The sequence below is a fragment of the Tyto alba genome, unplaced genomic scaffold (assembly GCF_018691265.1).
Source record: "Tyto alba isolate M040663 unplaced genomic scaffold, T.alba_DEE_v4.0 Super-Scaffold_45, whole genome shotgun sequence".
Lineage (NCBI taxonomy): Eukaryota > Metazoa > Chordata > Aves > Strigiformes > Tytonidae > Tyto > Tyto alba.
This window is the reverse complement of record NW_024881321.1, coordinates 37,432,636-37,453,723: the sequence shown is the minus strand read 5'-3', so window position 1 is coordinate 37,453,723 and position 21,088 is coordinate 37,432,636. Positions and strand designations below refer to the sequence as shown.

Here is a 21,088-nt window from a genome sequence, read left to right as displayed (position 1 = left end):
AATATTTGTGTCTCTGGATGAAGACCGAATGCATTGTTTTTGCCATTTCCTCAATCATTTAGACACCGTTTTAAGAGACCTCTCAGCATGCACAGTTCAGGAGATGTGCAAAGGGAGATTTGTAGTGGTTTCCAGAGCCATGCACCCACGCGCAGCTTGCCACGGAGGACCCCGGGGGGCTGTTCCCCCCACGCTGCACCCTCCCGGGCAGCCCCAGGGGGGGATGCTGCAGTGGCTGCCCACGCCAGCACCTGCTGCTGCTGCTGCCACGAGAGAAGGTGAGCAGTGACTCCTTCGAGAAACAACCCGGCCTGAGTTTGGGGTCCCTTATAGCCTAGCACCATTACATCATTCTTTTCAATAGCTCAGAACACTTTATTCGACACAAACAACTATCTCTTTATGCAGCAACATGAGCCATGTCAATTAAAAGAGCATCGGTCTGTTGTTATAACAAGGCCAGGAGGACGGCTGAGCAGCTCCAGAGGGACAGGGAGAGTAAAAGGACATCTGCGTGCTAAAGCGAGCTCATTAACCACTGAACAGCCGCCGGGATTATACTGGAAGATAATTCCACACTTTCTAGCTGGCCTCACGTTCTTGTGTCAGCCTGGAAAAAAAATGCCTTTAAAAAATATATATATATTTAATATATATACACACACACACAGATATAAATATTTTATATATATATATATTCATATATATATATATATATGTCATTGGCACCAGTAGGGGAAATAAGGCCTATGGGGATTTAGCTCTTAACAAATATGGTATTATTCAGACTGACAAGAAGGAGGAATCAGGCATGCATACTTGAGGGAAATTGTCAGTGAGTAGCAGGGGCACCTGTGAAAGTACATTTTCCCAGATATTCCCAGTGGTGTTTTAACACCTACAGCTTGAGATGCCGCTTTCCACTCAGCACTGATTTCTCACCCGGTTGAAGCTGACCTTTCCCTGCCCAGTCTGATGCAGAGTTAGCACCTGAAAGGGCATACTGCGTAAACCCGGGGTGTGCAGGCAAACCCTGCTGCCTCCAGGCAGTCCCAGCCGGCCCATCCTTGCCTGGGTTGGGCAGGGTGGGAGCCTTCAGTGCCTGCTGAGGACCCAGCCCTGAAGACGTGATAAAGAAAACAATCATCTTGTCACCTGGGTCTGGCGGGGGCCCTGCTATGGGTGGGGGGTGTCCGCTTTGGCTGACACCAGGTAACACCCTTTGCCTGTTCTGGCTGGGAGGGAAGGGGGAGACTGGACCTTGATTCACCCGTTACCTGGGGGGAGTTCACGTAGCAATCGGCGGGCAGCAGCAGCCCGGTATCGGACAAAGCCAAGAGCGGGTGCAGGCCAGAAAAAAAACCACCATCAGGCTAAAGAGCGTGTAGATAAACAAGTGTTTTCCAGCTGGCCAAGAGCAGATCAACTCAGCAATGAGCCAAAACAATCTCTGAAAATCTTGCAGAGGACCAGCCTACTTCCCAGGGGCCCCAAGACAGGTAAATACACCACCATTGTTTAGAAACAGAGAGAAAGGAAGGACCTGTGGAAATACGTCAGTCCCACTTCAGTGCAGGTGAAGAGGCTAGAAAAAGGATTAGACAGTCCGTTCATAAATGCCTACCAGTTTATAGGGTGATTTAAGTCTTGCTGAAAATGCCAGACCAGTCTAATTTCTTGCTTTGCCTAGGATGACAGGTGGTAAACTTGGCGTATCTTGGTTTAGGTAAGATTTAAAATTGTTTCACTTAGGATTTCTCCAAGAAAACTTTGATAATGGGATCTAGCTGAAACGATCATTAGGTGAGTTCACAAGCATTCGAAAACCTGTTCCCAAAGAGGAGTTTCAACCATTATGTGTACTTATCCATGATTTCCAGTTAACCGGGAGGGTATTCTTTAATGAAGAAATCTTTCTCCCTAAAAATACGCTATAGGTTTGGTGATGAACTGGTACTTCATTACCTCCTTACCATTACATCACTGGTAATGCATTACATGAGCCAGTGATGGATTTATTGAACAGTGTGATTAATTATCTAGCAGCAGCTGGGCGAAGAGTGCAGTCATGAATTGGAAGGAAATTGTAATACAGAGACCTGGTGCACCAGAGCAAGGGCGTGATGCATCAGCGCGATGGCAGGTGGTGCTTGAGTGCTGTTACACACAGTTTTCCCAATATCTTGTCCTTGGCACATAAGCAAATGTTGAAGCGGCTTGCCTTTGCTCTGCTGGGTGCAGAGTTCATTTCTGAACACCAGATGCAGGAATTGAGCTGGGTGTCCTTTAAAAACTAGGCCCTTTGAACATGTTTGGACAAGGACTAAGCAAGGTACATTAAAATTGAGATCCAGACTCTGTGTTGTTGCTTTTTCAACACAGTTAAAACCCGAGAATCGGTGCGTATCTGCTACAGATGCAAGAGAGATGGCCAGCCTGTCTGCAGGGGACTTCGGCAACAAAAATGGAGCAAGAACAAAGGGAGGTCTGGCAAGATTAGAAACATGAGCAGAAAATTACATGATTTCAGCATGGCAAAGTACAAGATACTAAGACAGAGGACAAATATGTAAATGGCTAAAATTCGATGGGACAAAAGACTGTGAGAAGAAGCAGAGTTCAGAGCAGTTTGGAGAATTTGCTGAACAGTAAGTAGGCACAATTTGCAATTTGATAGGGATGTGTTAAAGAACAAAAAAAAAAAAAAAAGCCCTAAGTCATTTTGAGTGACTCTTGCTGAGGCATCATGTTACCAAGCTGAAAAGCAGTCTTTGGGCCAGATCCCAAAGTAAATTTAAGCCAATGGGCACATTGCCATTGATTTTAGTGGGTTCGTGGTTGCTGAGGCCACATCTTAAACACCATTCAAAGTTAGGCACCTTGTTACCCCCAAGACACTGACAAGCTGGGAGAAGTTCAAAGGAAATTGGCAGTATTAGAGTGTAGGAGAACTGTCTTAGGAAGTAAGGTTAAAGAGTTATTAAATTATTAATAGCATGGGTAAACAATATCTCAACAGTCTTTGGAACAGGGAGGCATAAGGGAAGAAGAAAAAGGTGAGGGGAAGCAGCACCTCACAAGGTGGTGGTGCCACTACCAGCCATGGTGAGGCCAGAGCTGGGGAGAAGCCCAGCCTGGCACACCTGGACAGATTTGAAGGCTGAGCCCACTGTAACTTAAATACGATGGAATTTCCCTCCAGCTAAGGGGTCCCTGCCACCCACAACACCCCCTCAGCCATGTGCTGTGGTCCTCGAGGGGTGCCTGGCCTGCCCAGGGGTGCCCCTAGTACAGGGCTGCCGTCACCATCGGCCAGCCATGGGCTTGGCAATGAGTCTCAGGAGTGAGGTCCATCGGGTGTGCTGAGTCTGGGCTTTTCTTGACCTGCTGGCAGCTCTGGGTTACTTGGTTTAGTTGTAGCAGCAGCTTTTCTAGTGGATCAGCTGCCCTTGGCACATTTGCTTTACTCGTTTTTTATCTTCATAGTGTATCGCCATAGTTTCATACACAGAGACTCCCCTGGATGTCAACGACTCATGAAGGGGCAAGTGAGGACATGCAGCCTGGAGCTGGGCAGAAGGAGCCTCAGGGCTCAGGATGAGAGCAGAAAAAACAGGCTTAACAGGTGGAATAACTGGTAACAACACAGACACCATGCATAGCAAATTCGGATGCAGGGTGAAGTTGCAGACCCATAAAGAAAGAACAAGGTACAAAATCATGTTTGCAAACATAAAAATGACCCCACGTGGTTTCTTGAGTGAGGCTGAAAAAGACATCAACACAGACACTACTTTGCTTCTGGAGCAGGACTTCAGATGCTCATGACTCTCCAAAGACCCCACCAGACACACCAGCAAGACACCACCAACCTCAGGACCCCAAGGAGCAGGGGAAGGGGGAACATAACATCAGGAAATGGAGGAGAGGCTAAAAAGTGTGTGTACGGTTTTAACTGCATCATTATTGTTTCCTGCAACAGCTAGATTTGGAGTAATAATGATTAGGCTCTTAAGATTTCAATTATATTAACAATAAATTCTTGGCTGCAGTTGATGAGCATACTTTTTGTCCATGAACAAGATTTTGCATGTAATGAGAGCCAGGGTGCAGCTTTACAGATGGGTGCTTGGCTGGGCATGTGGCATATTTCCTTGCAACGCTGCATGAAACTCTACGACCTGTGATAGTCTGTGCAGATGGAGAAATCCCTTCAGTGAAAGCTGATGAGCACAGAAGTGCTGGAGGTGTTTCATGGGATGTTTAATGTTCCCGAGGACCCCGTTACCTGCCATCATCTGAAGGAGACAGTGAGCAGTAGTATGCTTCCCCTACAACAGCAGGCTTTGGCACCCAACCATGTCTGAAAGGAACATCACTGGGTTTTGCTAGGTTTATTTTTGTGTTCAATTTAGCAGGTTTTCATTGCAATCATTTCCTTTAGTTTCACAGGAGACAGAGGGGGTATGAAGGGAGCTGGCTGGGCTCAAGGTGGGGTCAGCAACCCTTGGATAAACAGGAGCAGGACAGAAAAGCAGAGACCAGACAAGTTCCTTCTGGAGAACCGGGGTGAGTGGCCAGTCAGCCTTGGAGAGAGGCTGCTTTGCCTTTTCCACAGCCCTGATCATTCTGTGATATTGTAAGCTCAGCATTAGTCTTTGCCAAACCCCCTGCTCCCTCTTACCACTTGCCCTGAGGCTGGAAACAGTGGGAACACCAGTTCAACCCCAAGATGTTTTCACTGTTTTCTTCCCTTAAATTGCTCAGGCTGCAGATCTGATGTCTTTATTCTTAAATGCAGAATAACTGTGTTCCCCAAGTCTGAAAAATGCCAACACATTTTCTCCTGTCAACCTGCTGTCCTGGTTTCATCTGGGATAGAGTTAATTTTTCTTCTTAGTAGCTAGAATAGTGCTGTGTTTTGGATTCAGTAGGGGATTTGGTATGAGAACACTGACAATACACTGATATTTTCAGTTGTTGCTGAGAGATCAAGGACTCTCCAACTCCCCCTGTCCTGCCTGTGTGCAGGTGTATATGAAACAGAGGGAGCACGGCCAGAGCACTGGACCCAAATTAGCCAATTAAATGTTCCATATTATGTAATGTCATGCTCAGTATCTAGAGGAGGGTCGGCTGGGAAAGAGGGGGTTCTCTCTCACTTCCAGGGTTGTGGTTTCAAGATCTTGGCTTTTTTTGGATTGCTAACCAGGAATGGGTGGTGAGCAATTGCATTGTGCATTACCCATTTGTATTTTCTGTTATTGTTATTGTTTTATTCCATTTCGATTATTAAACTGTTTTTATGTCAGCCTACGAGTCTCTCTACCTTTACTGCCTCCAATTCTTTCACGGATTGCCTGGGCAGGGGAGGGTGAGCAAGCAGCTGCATGGTGTTTGGCTGCCAGCCGGGTTTAAACCATGATACCTGCGAAGCACAGGAGGGAAGCAAATGAGAGGGATTGCTAGTGAAATGCACAATCCAGCTAAAAATCAAAACAAACAAACATGCAAACAAACAAAAAAAAACCCCAAACAACACAACCTACCACAAATAAAATAGAACCTTGCACATGAAAAGCATCCCTTCACTCTTTTTCACTGTCTGAGGTGCTGGCAATGATTTCTGCTGTATTCTCTTACATCCTAAATTTTAGATTTCAGAAATTTTCAGGAAATTTTCTTTACCACCCCCGTGAGAACGGCAGAGCAAGCCTGGCACATCTGATCACCTGCTGACCTTTCAACACAGAAGACAGCCACGGGCTGCAGAGAAAGGCAAAAGCCTAATTTCTCCCGCAGGAGATGCACCTCCAGTGTCAGCCCCCACGTACGACCCCCCGGCACAGCAGGGAGGGGGCCCAAGGGAGCCCCTCTCCGCGTCCCCCTACGCCGGGGTGAGTTTCCCTCCCGGCCGGCGCAGGCTGTGCTGTGCCCAGGGGGGCACCGAGGCGGCACGCGATGCGCACTTCTTTTGGGGAGCCGGGCTGAAATCATGGTGCCTGGAGCTGCCCGAATCCCGCAGGCTGACCCCCCGGCATGGCACTGGTGGTGATGTATGAATGAAGAGGCATTAACCAGATGATTTCTCAAGAAAACATTAACTAGATAACTCCCTTGCGAATGACTGAGAGAAAAACAGGATGAGCCCACCATCGCCCTTGAGATAAGGAAGGAACTACTGAGCCACCAAGATAAAGGAGCTGCAAGTTAGCAACAAACCACATCCAACAAGGCCTGAAGGACGAGATGTGAGTAACTACAGAACTGAGTCTGCGCAAGAGCAAGGGTCAACTAGCAAACACAGTGAGGAAGACTACAAGCCTTCATCAGAAGACCCCTGCCCACGACCACCAAGAGATATTGCACAGGCGTGATGGGGAGGGACTTGGGGCGGGGGATATGTTAATGATTTCTCAGAATTAATTGTAATATTCCCTCCCTATTCCCGGAATTATAATGCATATGTATTAGGACTGATGAATATGTAACTTTGGCATCATAAAAGGGGGCCGCTTTTGGCTCCAGGGCACGCACGCTGTGGAGGAGCGATCCCCCCGTGCGTCCAGCACTGAATAAACATGCCTACTTAATAACCTCACTGGTTGTAAAGTCGTCTTTCTGCACGTCAGCGGTGCTCCAGGAAAGGCAGCCGGCGGTGGCCTGTCCCTCCTGGTATTTCCACCACCACCACCTCCAGCACAGCCGCCACAGGAGGGAGGAACTGGTGCCGCTATCACGAGTGAACAAAGTTAATGTTTTATTAACACTGACACCGAGTTCCCGTTCGGTGCCGGGTGAAACTAAAGCGAGGGGCTCTGCCTAAAGCCGGCTTAACCTCCGCCGGCCGAGGCCTGCCAGCATCCAGTCCTGCTCAGGGCAACATCTCCAAGGGATAACTTCTCAGGCTGGATCTCACCTGCAAAGCCTAGGGCTCCAGAAGAGGCCTTCGAGCTTATTACTCAAGCTTGCTAATTGCGCAAACCAATGGGAGAGGAAGGGGCTTCGCCTCCCTCTTTGTACATACAGATTCAGCTACCTCTGATCACAGCGGTGCGGCTCTCCCAAACACATTCTCCATTACTTTTTTGGAGAGTCTGGGCCTCCTCGAGGCCAGGCTTCGCTTTGCTCATGCCTAGGTCAGCAACAGAGGAAGAGTGCAAGGAGCCTGCCTAGCCCTGCCTGCCACCATGCCTGGGCTGGGCAGGGGACCGTGCCCCAGGCTCCCCTCCAAACTGGTGCCAGCACAGCTGCCCACCACCGGGGGGGAAGGTGGGCCATGGTCTCCCCTCCAGCCTTGTGCCACCCCCCAACTCCTGCACAACCTTCCCCTTCATCCGTCCTTCCCTTCAGTTGCCAGCCCAAGGTCAGCGATGTAGGCATTAAATACCAGCCGGGAAAAGCAAACATCAGTCCCCCCTTTGAGGAGCTCTGGGTACATTAAACACGACAAAAGACTCCGGGTTGAGGGGTTGGAACAGAAAAGGGACCAGGGCTGGCTGCAATGGCTTCAAGGCCAGAGCATCCTGGCTGGATGCTGACAGGCAGCCCTGCACGGTTAGATGAGGAACGCAGGCACTGGTTGAAGTAGACACTGGTTGAGCAAGGGGAAAAAAATTCCAGCGTGTCTGACGACAGAGCTCTGATGGGGCTTCACACGCTTCAAACAAGAAATATGGGCCCCTCCACAGTGAAACTGGGCTTCCACTGCCAGCAAAATTCTTTCCACAGCTGAGACTGCAGTGCCAGCAAATGTCTGCAATCGGCCCATCCAGGTGCTCTGTGATACAGGCAGCACCAGGCTCAACCCATCAAAGCGATGGGAATAAATCTGAGGGCCAGGAATGAATACCTGGGCCCCTGCTTGGCTGCCGCTGTGCAGAAATGAGAACATAAGTAGCCAAAAAAGACACATTTAAGGTATAACTCAACAAAAATAAGAAACAGACCTTTTGACAGCAGGCGTGCTAACAAATCAAGTTCAGGGAAGAAGAACCAGCCATGCTGCAGGAGGGACGAGGATGGACTGTACAGCAAGAGGGTGCTCAGACCGGTGACCCTGCTATGGGGACACGACACACTGGGCAGTGACCAGTGTCCTGACGGATCACTGCAGCAGCCACCAGCCCCTCAGCAGAGCCCGTAGTGTGGCCATCACTCCGTCCTACCTTGATAAACCTCTTCAGACAGGCAGTGCTCGCTTTCACTCACGGGCACAAACTTCCCACGAGAATCCCGCACCCGTCACAGCTGCGCGTGGGTCGTGCCCGTGGCTCGGCCGTGACACACAGCCGGCGTCTCGTGGGGCCTCCGATTTCAGCCCTGTGCACCCGCCCTTCCCACTCCTGATCTTCCAGCTGGTTTCTCACCCCCGTTTGCTGCATCCCCACACACAGGCGACAGTGCCCTCAGCTCACAGCTTTCCATCCCCAGCATTTCATCCACCTCATGTAGCAGGAGATGAGAACAGGTTCACCTGGCCTCCTCTGCAATTCAGTAAATAAAAGTATCAATACCTTTTGTCAGCTCTGTGCAGCCACGCTTCACCCTTTTTTCAGAAAAAAAAAAAAAACCAGAGGAAAGTCTACCATTACAAATCTTTGCTCCTTTTATCCCAAACTTTTCTTCCAGCCTTTCAGGGAAAACACCAAGTTCTGAGTCAGCTTGTTTGCACGGGGGTGGAAAACCCCCAGGTTCCCAATGGGAGATTTTTACTCATGGACATAAGAAGGTGCAGCCCTTGATGGTCCTTCTCTTGTCATGGTCTCTGCTGCTGTGAAGCAGAAGAGGGACAGGGGACGAGCCCGCAAAGGCTGCCCGCATCCATGGCATGCAGCACGCGGCCTTGGGAGCCCCTCGTGGAGCCTCTTTGGTCTCATCAGAGACATAAATGATATTTTTGTTTGCTTTTTCAGATCTAGGTCTTGGAAGAGGGGAGGGCTGTTCATCAGGCAGCCTATCGGGGCGCTTTTTGTGATAGGAAACAGAGGGGACCTGTTGCATGCTCAGGGATGGGGCTGAGCTGCGTGGGCGATCGGGCTTGTTGCCACTTCCCTGTAGCAGCCGTTGCACTCCTGGAGTCCTGTTGCCCAGTTCTTACACAGGGCACCAAATGTGGCCTGGCGAGTCTGGATGAAGGGGAATAACAGCTTTGCTCGGCCTCCCAGATGCATTCTTCTTCATGCTGCCTGGCACGTGGCTCGCTTTCCTTGCTGCAGGGGGGCACGAGTGGCTGGCATTCAACCTGCTGCTCAGAAGGGCTCGCCTGCCCCGTGCCACGGGGCTGGTCCTGTCCTCGGTGCAGACTCTGCCAAACGACAGCCCACCAGCCCGCTCATCCCACGAGAGAACACAAGCTGGCTGGTGGGCACGGTGCGCCCTGAGTAAATCCCCAACACTTTCTTGTCTTTCATCTGCTGGCAGATAGATTCCAAGAGGAGTTGCGTACTCAATGAGCAGTTACTTATTTGCTAACCTATTCCATTTCTTTCATTATATTTAGAAATCATGCAAGTGAAATGCAGTTTTTAATTAAAAATCTTTGCGCAGTTATCTGTCTAGTGTTAAATAGGAAGCGCCTGTTCACATGCACCGAGCGACTGCCACAAGCAGTTGGCTGGTGGCACAGGTGGCACCACTTCCACATCCAAGTCTTGTCTTTAAGTTCGATGATGGCTCAAAAGTCCTGGTGATTTCTTCAATAAAATGCAAGTTTCTCAGCTCATATTTACTGATGTATCACTCTCTCTCCAAATATTGATGTCTTTCATTTTCACTGAGAAATACCTGACATTTTCATTAGCAATTTCCAATACTGGAGGAGAAATCTGAGAGACAAACCATCTTAATAAAACCGCCCACTGTTATATGACTTTGCTTTTCTTGCTTCTGCTTTTTATGTAAATGAATTTTTGTAATTTATTGGTCTTAATATATTTACGTATTTAATTTGTGCATCAGCTGAGATTATGCACATAGCTTATTATACAATAAGGATGTAATAAAATTATACTAATTCTATTTACGCTTTTTATATTAATGTGGTTAATTCATTTATCTAATTAGCATTTCTGGAGCTTCACGTCAGAACAGATTTTCAGCTGAGATATCGTTCTGCTTTATTCTTACCTTTTATTGTAGATATTGCTGTTAAACTGGTGCATTTTCATTTTCGGTTTTCACTGAACTTTACTAACCCCGGTTTAGAAATAAGGAAATTCAACTGAAATCATCCACTTTAATCATTTAGCTTCCTTACTCTTGCCTGACATAGCTGGCACTGCTGCGTCTAGGCTAGCGGATTATGTACGGGTTACAGGCAGCACTAAAAGCAGTCAGGCCCTCCCCCTCCTTTTGAAACCTGGCTTTCCTTTCCTTCAACCATCATTTTCCTGCCTGTTCTTTAACACACTGTCCTGGGTTGAGTGAGTGGTGGAGTTTTTTGGTGGCAGGGGAGGGGGCTATCGGGGCGGCCCCCTGTGAGAAGCTTCTCGAAGCTCCCCCAGCTCCAAGTCAGCTCCACTTCTGTTTGGGAACCTGAGCCCATCAGCTGCGCCTCTGCGATAACGTATTTAAGAAGGGACGTGGTGACGGGCAGTGGGACTGGTGAGGAGGAGTTGCTGCAGCTGCGTGAACACCAAGGTCAGTGGAGGAACGGAGGAAGAAAGGAGGGGGGAGGTGTGCCAGAGCAGAGACCCCCCTGTATCCTGTGGGGAGACGGCAGGGCGGCCCCCCCTGCCACCCATGAAGATCTACGGTGGAGCAGACATTGATTTACAGCCTGTTGTTCCTGCTCGGCTGATCAAGGTTCTGTGCCCGAAGAAGGCCGGGGTCTCATGGGAAAAGGCAGCCCCGCTGCTGTAATTCAGTGCTGGGAGGATTGCAGCATGCGGGGGTGTCCCACGCCGGAGCAGCTCGGGAAGGGCTGCAGCCGTGGGAGGGAATCCAGTCGGAGAAAGTTAGTGCCCCATGATGGAGCAGTGTGGGGAACGCTGCGGCCCGTGGGAGGGACTCATGTCGGAGAAAGTTTGTGGAGGACTGTCTCCTGTGAGAGGGGGACCACGATGGAGCAGGGGGTAACAAGTTTTGGACACTCCCCCCACCGAAGATGAAGGAAGTGGCAGTGCTGACTGCACCCCCCATTCCCTGCCCCTGCGCCCCTGGGGGAGGAGGTAGAGATATCGGGAGCAGAGCTGAGCCCGGGAAGAAGGGAGGGGTGGGGGGAAGGTGTTCTCAAGATGTGGCAATGCTTCTCACTGTCCTACTCTGTTATGTGTTGTTAGTGTCTGTAATAAATGTATGTTCTTTTTTTTCTTCCCCTAATGAGTCTGCCTTTTGCTCATGATCATAAAAGGGGGATTTTCCCCCATCCCAGTCCTATCTTGAACCCCAAGCCTGGCTCTCTGTCCCTTCTCATTGCCGGAGGGGAAGGGAGAGAGAGCTGCTGCCTTGTGGTTGGCTGCCAACCAGGCCCAAACCACGACACACACCAATCCTAACAAATTTCTTTGGCCCAGCTGGGACAAAAGCAGCTGACAGTGATCCCCCCCCGTCACCGGCACGGTCCCGTGGAGCTGCCCTGTGCCTTCCTCACCCTCCCACCCACAGCCCTGCCCTCCTGGTTTCACCATCTCCTCCACGCTACGCAGCCACACCTGGGCGAGTGCTGCTGAACTCGGCAGAGTTTTAGGTTCCCCAGGCAACAATAGACAGGAACAGACGGGATTTAATATAAGAGAAAAGAGCACATGAAATCCTTGGCCTCGGTTTCGTTAGAGTACAAACTCCTAAGTTTCGAGAAGCTCCATTTCACCTCCTGGGCAGACACTTTCACCCTGCTGATTTCCACATCATCTTCACCGTGTGAAAACAGAAGTAACAACAGTTTCCTCTTGAAAATAATTTGGGATTTAATTTAATTATTAATAATTAATTTCTTGTTTCGATTTAGTTGCCTACCCAAATCCATGTACTGTTAAATTATCACCTTTCTACAAGCAATGCAGAAAGTACTCTTTCTTCAGAAAGCTTCTAACTCCACATCTCACCAAGTCCAGCTGCTCATCAGATTCACTTTGAGGGCTCCTGCTCAATACAGAAAACATTAAAGCCCTGCTACTTCCCTCCCTGCTTTTCCCTCCAACCTCTTCACGCCTCTGCTCTCATTTCTGAAACTAGTACATGGGAACCTCCACAAACCTTTTAGTCTCTGGGCAGCCGTTTAATTTTCATCATTGTCAGGCCACTGCACAATCATATTTTTGTCTTATTTTAACTTAAAACAAAACAGAACACACCTGTGCTGAATATAAACTAGCTCATGGTGTAATGACTGAAAGTACCTTTTTGTTCACCCTCTTCTCCTTTCTATGGGGCATACAAATTGGTCAAATGCCTGTAAATCTTCTAATTTTTCTTTTACTTGGCCTGACTCCTATTTTATCATCTGAAAACAAGTTCAATTGCCCCAAATAGGTGGCTATTACACTAAACTCTCACACTGCCTGATCTGAGGCAGAAAAGCACAATAAATCTCTATGCTCAGAAACTCAGCATTATTTAGCTGACAGAGTAACCCTGCCATATTGCTCCAGCTGACAGTTAAAGCTGTCTCAGTGTCCAAATAATCCAAGGTCTCACAGCTAACCTTATTTTAAAGACCATTTTAAAGACTTTGCCCCTACAACATGTCCTGTGAAGTGAGTAGAAAGTCAGGGATCACCAATATACCTAGTCAAAAGGGATGAAACCCTGGCTTTGCTGAATTCACAGGGCAATTTGGGGGGTTGACATTACTGGGGGTCAATAAGAGAGCAAGAGCATTAGCAAACGACTTCAACAATCAGCAAGGGACACCAGCGAGCCTCAAGGGCCTCCTAAAACCCAAGCTCCCCTTGCAGCAGGGGCGTTTAGAGAGCCCGTCGGCTCTGCCATTTGCCATGTGCTCTTTGCTTTTCTGTCTGTGGGGGGCTCCTGGGGACATTTCTCTGTCCTGATCTTCTCTGCCCAAGGTGAGCTCGGGGCTGGGTGTCTGCCTCTGGACACACCAGAGACTTTGGTTTAAAGCAGATAGATAGAAAAGGGGGTTAAATGACACCTCTAGGTTCTCTGCTCTGCCTCGTCATATACCTATATGGCAAAGCTTTTATTATACACGCCCTGAAGCTGAGTTAGCATCGTCAGAAATCACCTAAAAGCATTCCCCACAGAAAATGGGGGATCTTAATTTATCTTAATTTCCCCAGGTGCGCAACATGGCAAACACTCTGGGAAACAGTGCTTTTTGCCCACTCGCTCCCTCTGCGATCCCCTATATCCCAGCAGAGGGGTACCGGTTGTAAGTGGGAGAATTATATCCACTACGTGCAGGTTAATTGGAAAAAAAGAAAAAAAAAAAAAAAAAAGAAAAGAAAACCCAGAGAGAAACAAGTTCTCCTTCGCTTTATCTGCTCTGATAACAGCTATCACGCCGAGTCTATCGCAAGCCCTATGGGCACCCAGCAAAATGCGTAACTGCCGATCTGCTAAGGCAGTCAAGAGAAAGGAGAAGGGCATTTGATAGGAACTAACTTTCCCTTGCCAGCCTTAACACCAGAGTTATCAACACCCTTTATAAAGAATTGTACCTGCTGTGGGTTGATAATAGTGTGCCGGGTATTTCATTGGTATAGGAAGTAATCTCGGTGACCTTCAGCAGAGAAGAAGGTATAAAAACGAGTGTTGTTCTTGGTCGACTGTTTGGGCACTGGTTGAATTTCTTAGTTTCAGAGGAGGACGCATTTTGGGGAAATTTTGTGAGAAAATGGCAACTTTAAATGAAAAAAAGACCTGCAGTGAACGGATGGAAAATTTCCGTCGTTTTGTCTGGAATCCAGAAACAAGGCTCTTCATGGGACGGACCTTAATTAACTGGGGTAGGTTTTTCTTCCTTCTGGTTTGCTTAAAAACCTTGGGAGGCGGGTGGTGGTCCTAATGAATGGGACATAATATGGTAGTGGATATTCTGTAACGCTTGAAGACATCAGTTCTCATGTATGCTTCTGAGCCAGGTTAGGGTGGCCCTAAAAGATGAATCAATTAGATCAAAACATTGATCCATGTAGTTCCTGCAAACGTAAGAAGACTTCACACTGCTTTTGGACCAAATACTTCAAAAGGACAAAACTTAGCACATTAACACTTAACTTATTAATAGCTGAGGGTGCTGGTTACGGTGTGATTCTGACATTGCTGACTAAAGGGGGTTTTGGTATCCAGAGGATTTTGCTTAATTGGTGGGTTTTGTCCAACTCTCTGTTAACACATTCTGCTTTTCCAAAATGCCCTTCTAAATAACTGACTGCTCAGTAGATCTTCTCTCTTATCACTGCGTGCTAGTTCATATTTCAGCTGGGTGTCCCATAGCCAAACTCGTGTCTACAAGGATGATGTGTTTTCTGATCTACATTTTGGGAAGGGCAGCCCTGACCGTTGTAAGGAAGAGCCCTGCTCTTCCCACAGACCGTAAGAGTAGCTGCAAGTTCCCAGGTGATTTTTGGTTTGTTGCCATGAAGCCCACAAGTGTATCTTATTGGCCACTCTTAAAACCAGAATTTTACACAAAATGAAACCAAAATGTGAGCCTTTACAGTTTGGAGAGAAGAAGGTGCTACGAGATGCTGATGATTACAGGGAGCAGTTTCTGATGGCCCCCCCCGATGACCACTGACTGCCTGCAGGGCACCAGCCACGTGTAATACACACGATGCACATACAGACAGAAACATAACACTATTCTGCATCTCACACCAGAATAAAATAGCATGATGACACACTTTGCTGAAGGTGATTTCAGCTGTAAAAGGCTGTGAAGTGATACGGGCTTAAAATCAACATGCCTGAAATACTAGAATCAGAATCACAGACTGGTTTGAGCTGGAAGGGACCTTAAAGACCATCTGGTTCCACCCCACCTGCCCCGGGCAGGGCCCCCTTCCCCCAGCCCAGGGGGCTCCCAGCCCCGTCCAACCTGGCCTTGAACCCTTCCAGGGAGGGGGCAGCCACAGCTGCTCTGGGCACCCTGGGCCAGTGTGTCACCACCCTCACCATGAAGGATTTTTTCCTTAGCTCTAAGCTATATCTCCCCTCTTTCAGTTTAAAAATGTTACCCCTCATCCTAGCCCCACACTCCCTGCCAGAGTCCCTCCCCACCTTTCCTGTAGCCCCCCTTTAAGCACTGGCAGGCCGCTATAGGGTCTCCCCGGAGCCTTCTCTTCTCCAGGCTGAACAACACCAACATTCTCAGTCTGTCTTCACAGGGGACGTTACCCAGCCCCCTGATCATCTCCGTGGCCTCCTCTGGCCCCGCTCGAGCAGCTCAGTGTCCTTCTGCTGTTGGGGGCCCCCGAGCTGGCCCCAGCACTGCAGGGGGGTCTCACCAGAGCAGAGCAGAGGGGCAGAATCCCCTCCCTCGACCTGCTGGCCCCACTTCTCTTGGTGTAGCCCAGGATAGCATTGGCATCTGACATCTGTCATCCAAATAACACAAGGAGCAACTTGTTTTTGCTGAAGAAATACCTCAGCTGTGTCGTTTAGTCCATGTGTAATAGGTAGATAAATGGCCTTAATATGTGACATTACTTCAAGAAGCCGCACAGTCTTTAAACTTTAAATAATCTGAGCTAAGCACCAACTACTTCAAAAAACTTTGTAAAACTGAACAAATTTGCAGCCAAATTTTTCTAGAATATTCTGCTGAGTGTAGAGTAAAATATCCAAAACATCTGTCTGAGCAGGAAAAACGTCCCTGGGGCCAAGGACAGAAAGGTGACAGCCACTGCTGCTGGGATCACTACACCGCCTTGCTTCAAAAATGAGATTCTGCTCTCATTTTTTTCCGCAGTGTGGATCAGCTTGTACTACCTGGCTTTCTACGTGGTGATGTCGGGGCTGTTCGCACTCTCCATTTACTCTTTGATGAGGACAGTGAATCCGTACGAGCCGGATTACCAAGACCAGCTGAAGTCCCCAGGTACAGCCACGCTCTGGCCTGCTGCTGCCCCGGGGGGAGTTAAACCCCCCCAGGCTCCCGCAGAGTCTGCGTGGGGCTGGGCTGGGCTGAGCGGCATCGCCAGAGCCCGGGCAAGAGGGGAGATGAATGTGGAATAAATCGGTTTAATTCTCCCCAGGCGAACCCTGCAAAGTTTAACCTCTGCCTGAAAACACTTCTGGGCATTAGGGAAAAAAAAAAAAAAAAAAAAAAAAAAAAATCATTTATGTCCTCTCCCCATGGGCAGCTGTCAGTCCCTGGGGAAACCTGGGTTTCTGTTCCACGTGCCCAAGCACCCCGGAGGGTTTTGGGGTGCCCGGTGAGATGGAGGGGTGCTGGGGCGAGCAGCCTGGGTGGGTATTTCCACACTTGTCAGCAGCCTGGAAAGTCCCTGGGAGAGCTGGAGTCCTTTCGCGGTGGGGTGTGCTGTGCCAGCGGCCAAGCAAGTTAAAATAAAACAAAACCACATAGGATTAGGAATAAAGATTTGTGGGACATGAAGTGAGACTGGGGAGATTATCAGCAAGAGATCATCAGTGTGCACTGCTAAAACTTCACCCCTTCATGGCTTGTTTTTACAATGGGAGGGAAAAAACTACTTTTTCACAGCTGAGGCCCTAAAAATTATTCTGTCTGCTGTTGTTGTATTTTGAAGTTTCCTCTCCCAATATTCAGTAAATTTGGTGTTTTCTGGCAAAACAATTCCTGTAAATTATTAAGTGTGGCTTTTTCAAAAGCTGTTTCTTGCACTTCAGTACAATCTGTTTCTTTAACCTGATGTGGCTGTTGTAACCGTTATTGTTAACCAGTCCTGGGGAAATACAGGGCAATTGCTGGAATGATTTTGCAAGCTGTTCTGATAACAGCACAGACATACATGAAAAGAAAATAGTTTAGCAGTGGTGGAGGCTTTAGGGTTTTGGTTGAACAATTCACAGCTGAGATGGTTTCTGTACATGGTTAAATCCTCCCCAGCAAAGCCTGGGGATCTCCTACACTTACAATAATGAGTCTTGATGCAGCATAATTGCTACTGTAATTTTAAATAAAAAAATCAGTGCCTGGCACCTCTCCTCTGCTTTGCCTTCCCTTTTCTTCCCCCATGAAGGTGTAACATTACGACCCGACGTTTATGGGGATAGAGGACTACAAATTTATTACAACGTATCCGACAACAAAACCTGGGAAGGTTTAGTGACAACACTTCGGACATTTCTGACAGGTAAAAATGAGGTTTCCTGCATAATATTGAAGAACTGTGCTGTCACATCTCACGTATTAAGTCTGAGGACCTTAAGTCAGTGTTTCCATTTTCTATTTGCCCTTCTGAAATCACAGATTTTGAGTGGAAAATGCATCTTCTGAAAAGGATGAGCAAATCACCTCATGAATCTATAAATCAATATGTAAACATGTCTATTAAAAGCAGAGCCCTGCTTCAGAATTTTCACTTTGTTTAGTCCTAAATAGCCTTGATAAAATAGGCCAATAGAAAGTTTGAAGGAAGAGAGAGGCAAAAAGGTCTTCAAAATTAGTCTCATCTAAATTAAGTCAATACTGGCTGTGACTTCAAATATCAAAGCGTCATAATAAGTCTCGTGAAGCTGTTGCACAGTGTCACCAGAGAGTATAGTCAAAGTAGGCTAGGGGCTCTATTTGCCTGTTCATATCTTAACACATTTATATTCCTCTTCAGCCTTAATATCATATTTCTGTCTCTCATATACATATTGAGAAAAATTATATTTGAAATTGAGTTTATATGGAGCTACCAACACAAATTGCCAGTCTTAACTCAATTTGATCTTTTTTTTTTTTTTTTTTTTGCTTTGCCTGGGTATTCTTAAAACCAAACCAACCAACCCCCAAATAATCTAAACTTTCCTCGTTCCATCTAATCCCAACTTCACTTGAAGTACAGTCTCCCACGATATAACCTCAAGCCTGATATTGGGATGTATAATTTATATATGAAAAACTTCAGAGGGGAATTTTTCTTTCTTCCTTCACACTTCTAGCATATACGCCAGCTGCTCAGCATCTGAACATCAACTGCACCAGTGACACATACTTCATCCAGGACACTTTTGACGGCCCGAATAAAACAAAACTATCCTGCAAATTTACCTCAGATATGCTTCAAAACTGCTCCGGCATCACTGATCCAACTTTTGGATTTCCAGAAGGAAACCCCTGTTTTATCATAAAAATGAACAGAGTAAGTACAAGCTCAAGGTGCTGGGCGGGAATGAATTCACTGAGAACCCCCCGATAGCTCGAGCCTCTGCTGGGGAGCTGCTGTACCGGCTGCTGCCACAGCCTCCGATCTCTGCTTTGTACCGGGACGAAAAATCTGTGTGCTTTTCCCGAGAGACATCCGAAGTTACCAGAGAAATAGTGAGGTTGGTCACTTCTTCTAAGAAAGTCATGTAGGGCAAACTGATCTCTGAACTGACTCTCTAAAGCTTTGGCTTTTGTTTAGCTCTGTTGGCAGCTCTGTAGTGCTTTCATCCAACTAACTAGCACGTAGAAATTTCATTGTGCAATACCGCGAGCCAGTGCCTTCAGCTAAGGCATTAAGATGTCACAGTAACTGAAGTGGTTTCAGAGAGGTGATACTTGCACACCTTATTTCTCCAGGCTGCAAAGAAAATATTTAGCAGAACCTGTAAAAACAAAATTCAAATCTGGTGGATTTTTTTTTTTTTTTTTTTTTTAGTGAAAACCACCAATGTATGTCTTTTAGAGAGAAAAAAAGGAATCTTTGATGCTTCCTTTACTTTTTTCAGGACATAGACAAAGGCATAAGGTTTTTGGTTTGTTTTTTTTTTTCAGGTAAAATTCTGAATCTTCTAGTTCAATTTCAGTAGAAAGTGAAGAGCTCAAATTCTCCTCCAGTTCCTGATGGACAAAATCACTTGATATTTGGTTTGGCTTGCCCCCCAGACATTTTCAAGAATCTGTGCAAGATCTAACTGTGAGAGGAGAGCTGGGTCCCTGATTTTGGCAGATGAATCACAGGCTTTTCCCCCAAATGCCTCTGCCTCCTTCGGCAAGGCTGCACACCATCCCTGGCAGGGCAAAGATGTGTGAATAGTACCGGCGGGGCTTTACCTCCTTCCACCTTTGCTGCTACAGGGTGCAACCCCACTATTTTTGTAGGATCAAATGGGCCCAAGGGTTTCTGCCAAAGCCAAGGTTTTCTAAACAGGCATAAGATGAGAAGCACAGACCCAGCTTTTCCTTTATTGTCACACAACTAGCTGTTTGAAGAGACCCCTGGCTGCCTGGGCATCGGAAGGAGCAAGTGGTAGATACAGGTAAACGCGCGGGACGTGCCAGGAGGTGCAGGGCTACCAGCCCTGGCCAGGGCAGAGCCCACCTGCAGTGCCCATCCCGGGCAGCGCCGAGTATTGCTTCCTAAATATTCAGCCACAACGTGGGTGTTTCACCCAGGTACAGAAGATGAGGTGACCTGTTCGATAGTGCCTTATGCAGAATCACATTAAGCATCCTCTGAAGCTCAGTTAATCGTTTGCTCATTTTTATCTCAAAACAATTTCCAAGATGACCAAATGTGTGTTTTCTATTTCAGATTATCAAGTTTTTCCCTGGCAATGGCACTGCACCAAGGGTGGACTGCACGTATGTGGTAAGTGTATGAGATCCAAGTCCCAAAAATTTCAAGCACTGCAGCTCTAATAAAAAGCAAAGCGCAGTTGTGACCAGCAAGATTACCCTGAAGCTCTGGAAATCAGATAATTCTGGCCAAATACTGGGAATATCCTCAGTTCTGTGCAATTTCTTGCACCAGATGACTTCTTAAGGGAAAAAAAAAAAAAAAAAAGTTTGCTTTATTTTAAATCACCTGAAAAAATGTTTTTCCGTGCTGTAGAGAACACTTGCTGCTTGCTTTCAGCTCCCAGCAGTGAGGTTCACGCCTCAGCAGCTCCTTCAGGCTCTCCGCACATTTCAGCAGGTCCCCACTCACGGAATTCACAACTGCTACGCAAGAGCACTCGCCTGTTTTTCGAGGCAATAGTACACAGCAGGAGATTTCCACCTTTATTTGGAAAATAATAATAAGACCAGTGCTAAACAGACTGCTGAACCTGAGTTTTAATCCACACTAGGCACCTTTTAGCAGCAGAAAACACTTGCCCAGGGCTGGCTTACGATTGCCTAGCCAACAAAGCTTTTCTTGCTTTACAAACAGGGCGACGAGTCTCATCCGCTGGAGGTGGACTACTACCCCCCGAACGGTACCTTCAGCCTGCACTATTTCCCCTACTATGGAAAAAAGGCACAGGTGGGTGCTCATGCATTTCAGTATCACTTTTCTTATTGTTCTATAAGATTAAACGTACGGAGTATCTCTGCAATCTTACGAGAACTGGAGAGAAGACTAAATTTAAGACTTCATTTTTAAATTGGTAGTGTAAAATTAAAGTACTTCTCTTTTTTTCTTCCCCCCCCTTTTAGCCCAGCTACAGCAATCCTTTGGTAGCTGTGAAATTTCTCAACATTACGAGGAATGTAGAACTTAAAATAGTGTGCAAAATCATTGGAGCTGGAATTACCTTTGATAATGTTCATGATCCGTATGAAGGAAAAGTGGAATTTAAATTGAAAATAGAAGACTGAGCAGCAACAGAGACACTTCTGAAAAACACGTGCAAAGAGTAAACTTACCTATTATCACATTCATCCATATTTATTTTCTCACTATGATTTCCATATAAATTTACGCAAATGACAGTGCAAAGAGACATTTTCTTCTGAAAAATGACCCGTATAGCTAAAAATCAAGATACCACTCTCAGTGTGTGAAGGAGATGAGGATTATCTCAATGTACATAGCTTAATATTCCATGGCTACGGTATGTTGCTGCCTTCGTGCAAGTATTTGTACAAAAGAAGTTTCCTCTAAACTGAGAAGCTGTGACTTCAAAGAAAGTAAGTACAGGATCAAAACATCATTTTCCGTCACTTTTCAAACCATAGTAATTGATGTATGATACTAAATCTTGGATATTGAGAAATAATCAGGTAGCTAGAAAA

The 21,088-nt window shown here is 47.0% G+C and overlaps 1 protein-coding gene across 1 annotated transcript; it reads left to right on the top strand.

Annotated features, from left to right (window-relative positions):
- The first annotated feature begins 13,801 nt into the window (after nucleotides 1-13,801).
- On the top strand, nucleotides 13,802-20,671 carry ATP4B (ATPase H+/K+ transporting subunit beta). Its single transcript, XM_009976157.3, has 7 exons — nucleotides 13,802-13,913; nucleotides 15,881-16,009; nucleotides 17,136-17,249; nucleotides 18,046-18,245; nucleotides 19,623-19,685; nucleotides 20,214-20,336; nucleotides 20,510-20,671. Exons 1-7 carry the CDS (start codon nucleotides 13,802-13,804, stop codon nucleotides 20,669-20,671), a joined length of 903 nt encoding a protein of 300 aa, XP_009974459.3.
- The last annotated feature ends 417 nt before the right edge of the window (nucleotides 20,672-21,088 follow it).

Coding starts and splice junctions, on each gene's coding strand:
- ATP4B (XM_009976157.3), top strand. CDS start 13,802: ATGGCAACTTTAAATGAAAAAAAGACCTGCAGTGAACGGATGGAAAAT. Junction 19,686..20,213: donor ACTGCACGTATGTGGTAAGT/GTATGAGATCCA, acceptor ACGATTGCCTAG/CCAACAAAGCTTTTCTTGCT. Junction 20,337..20,509: donor ACTATGGAAAAAAGGCACAG/GTGGGTGCTCAT, acceptor CCCCCCTTTTAG/CCCAGCTACAGCAATCCTTT.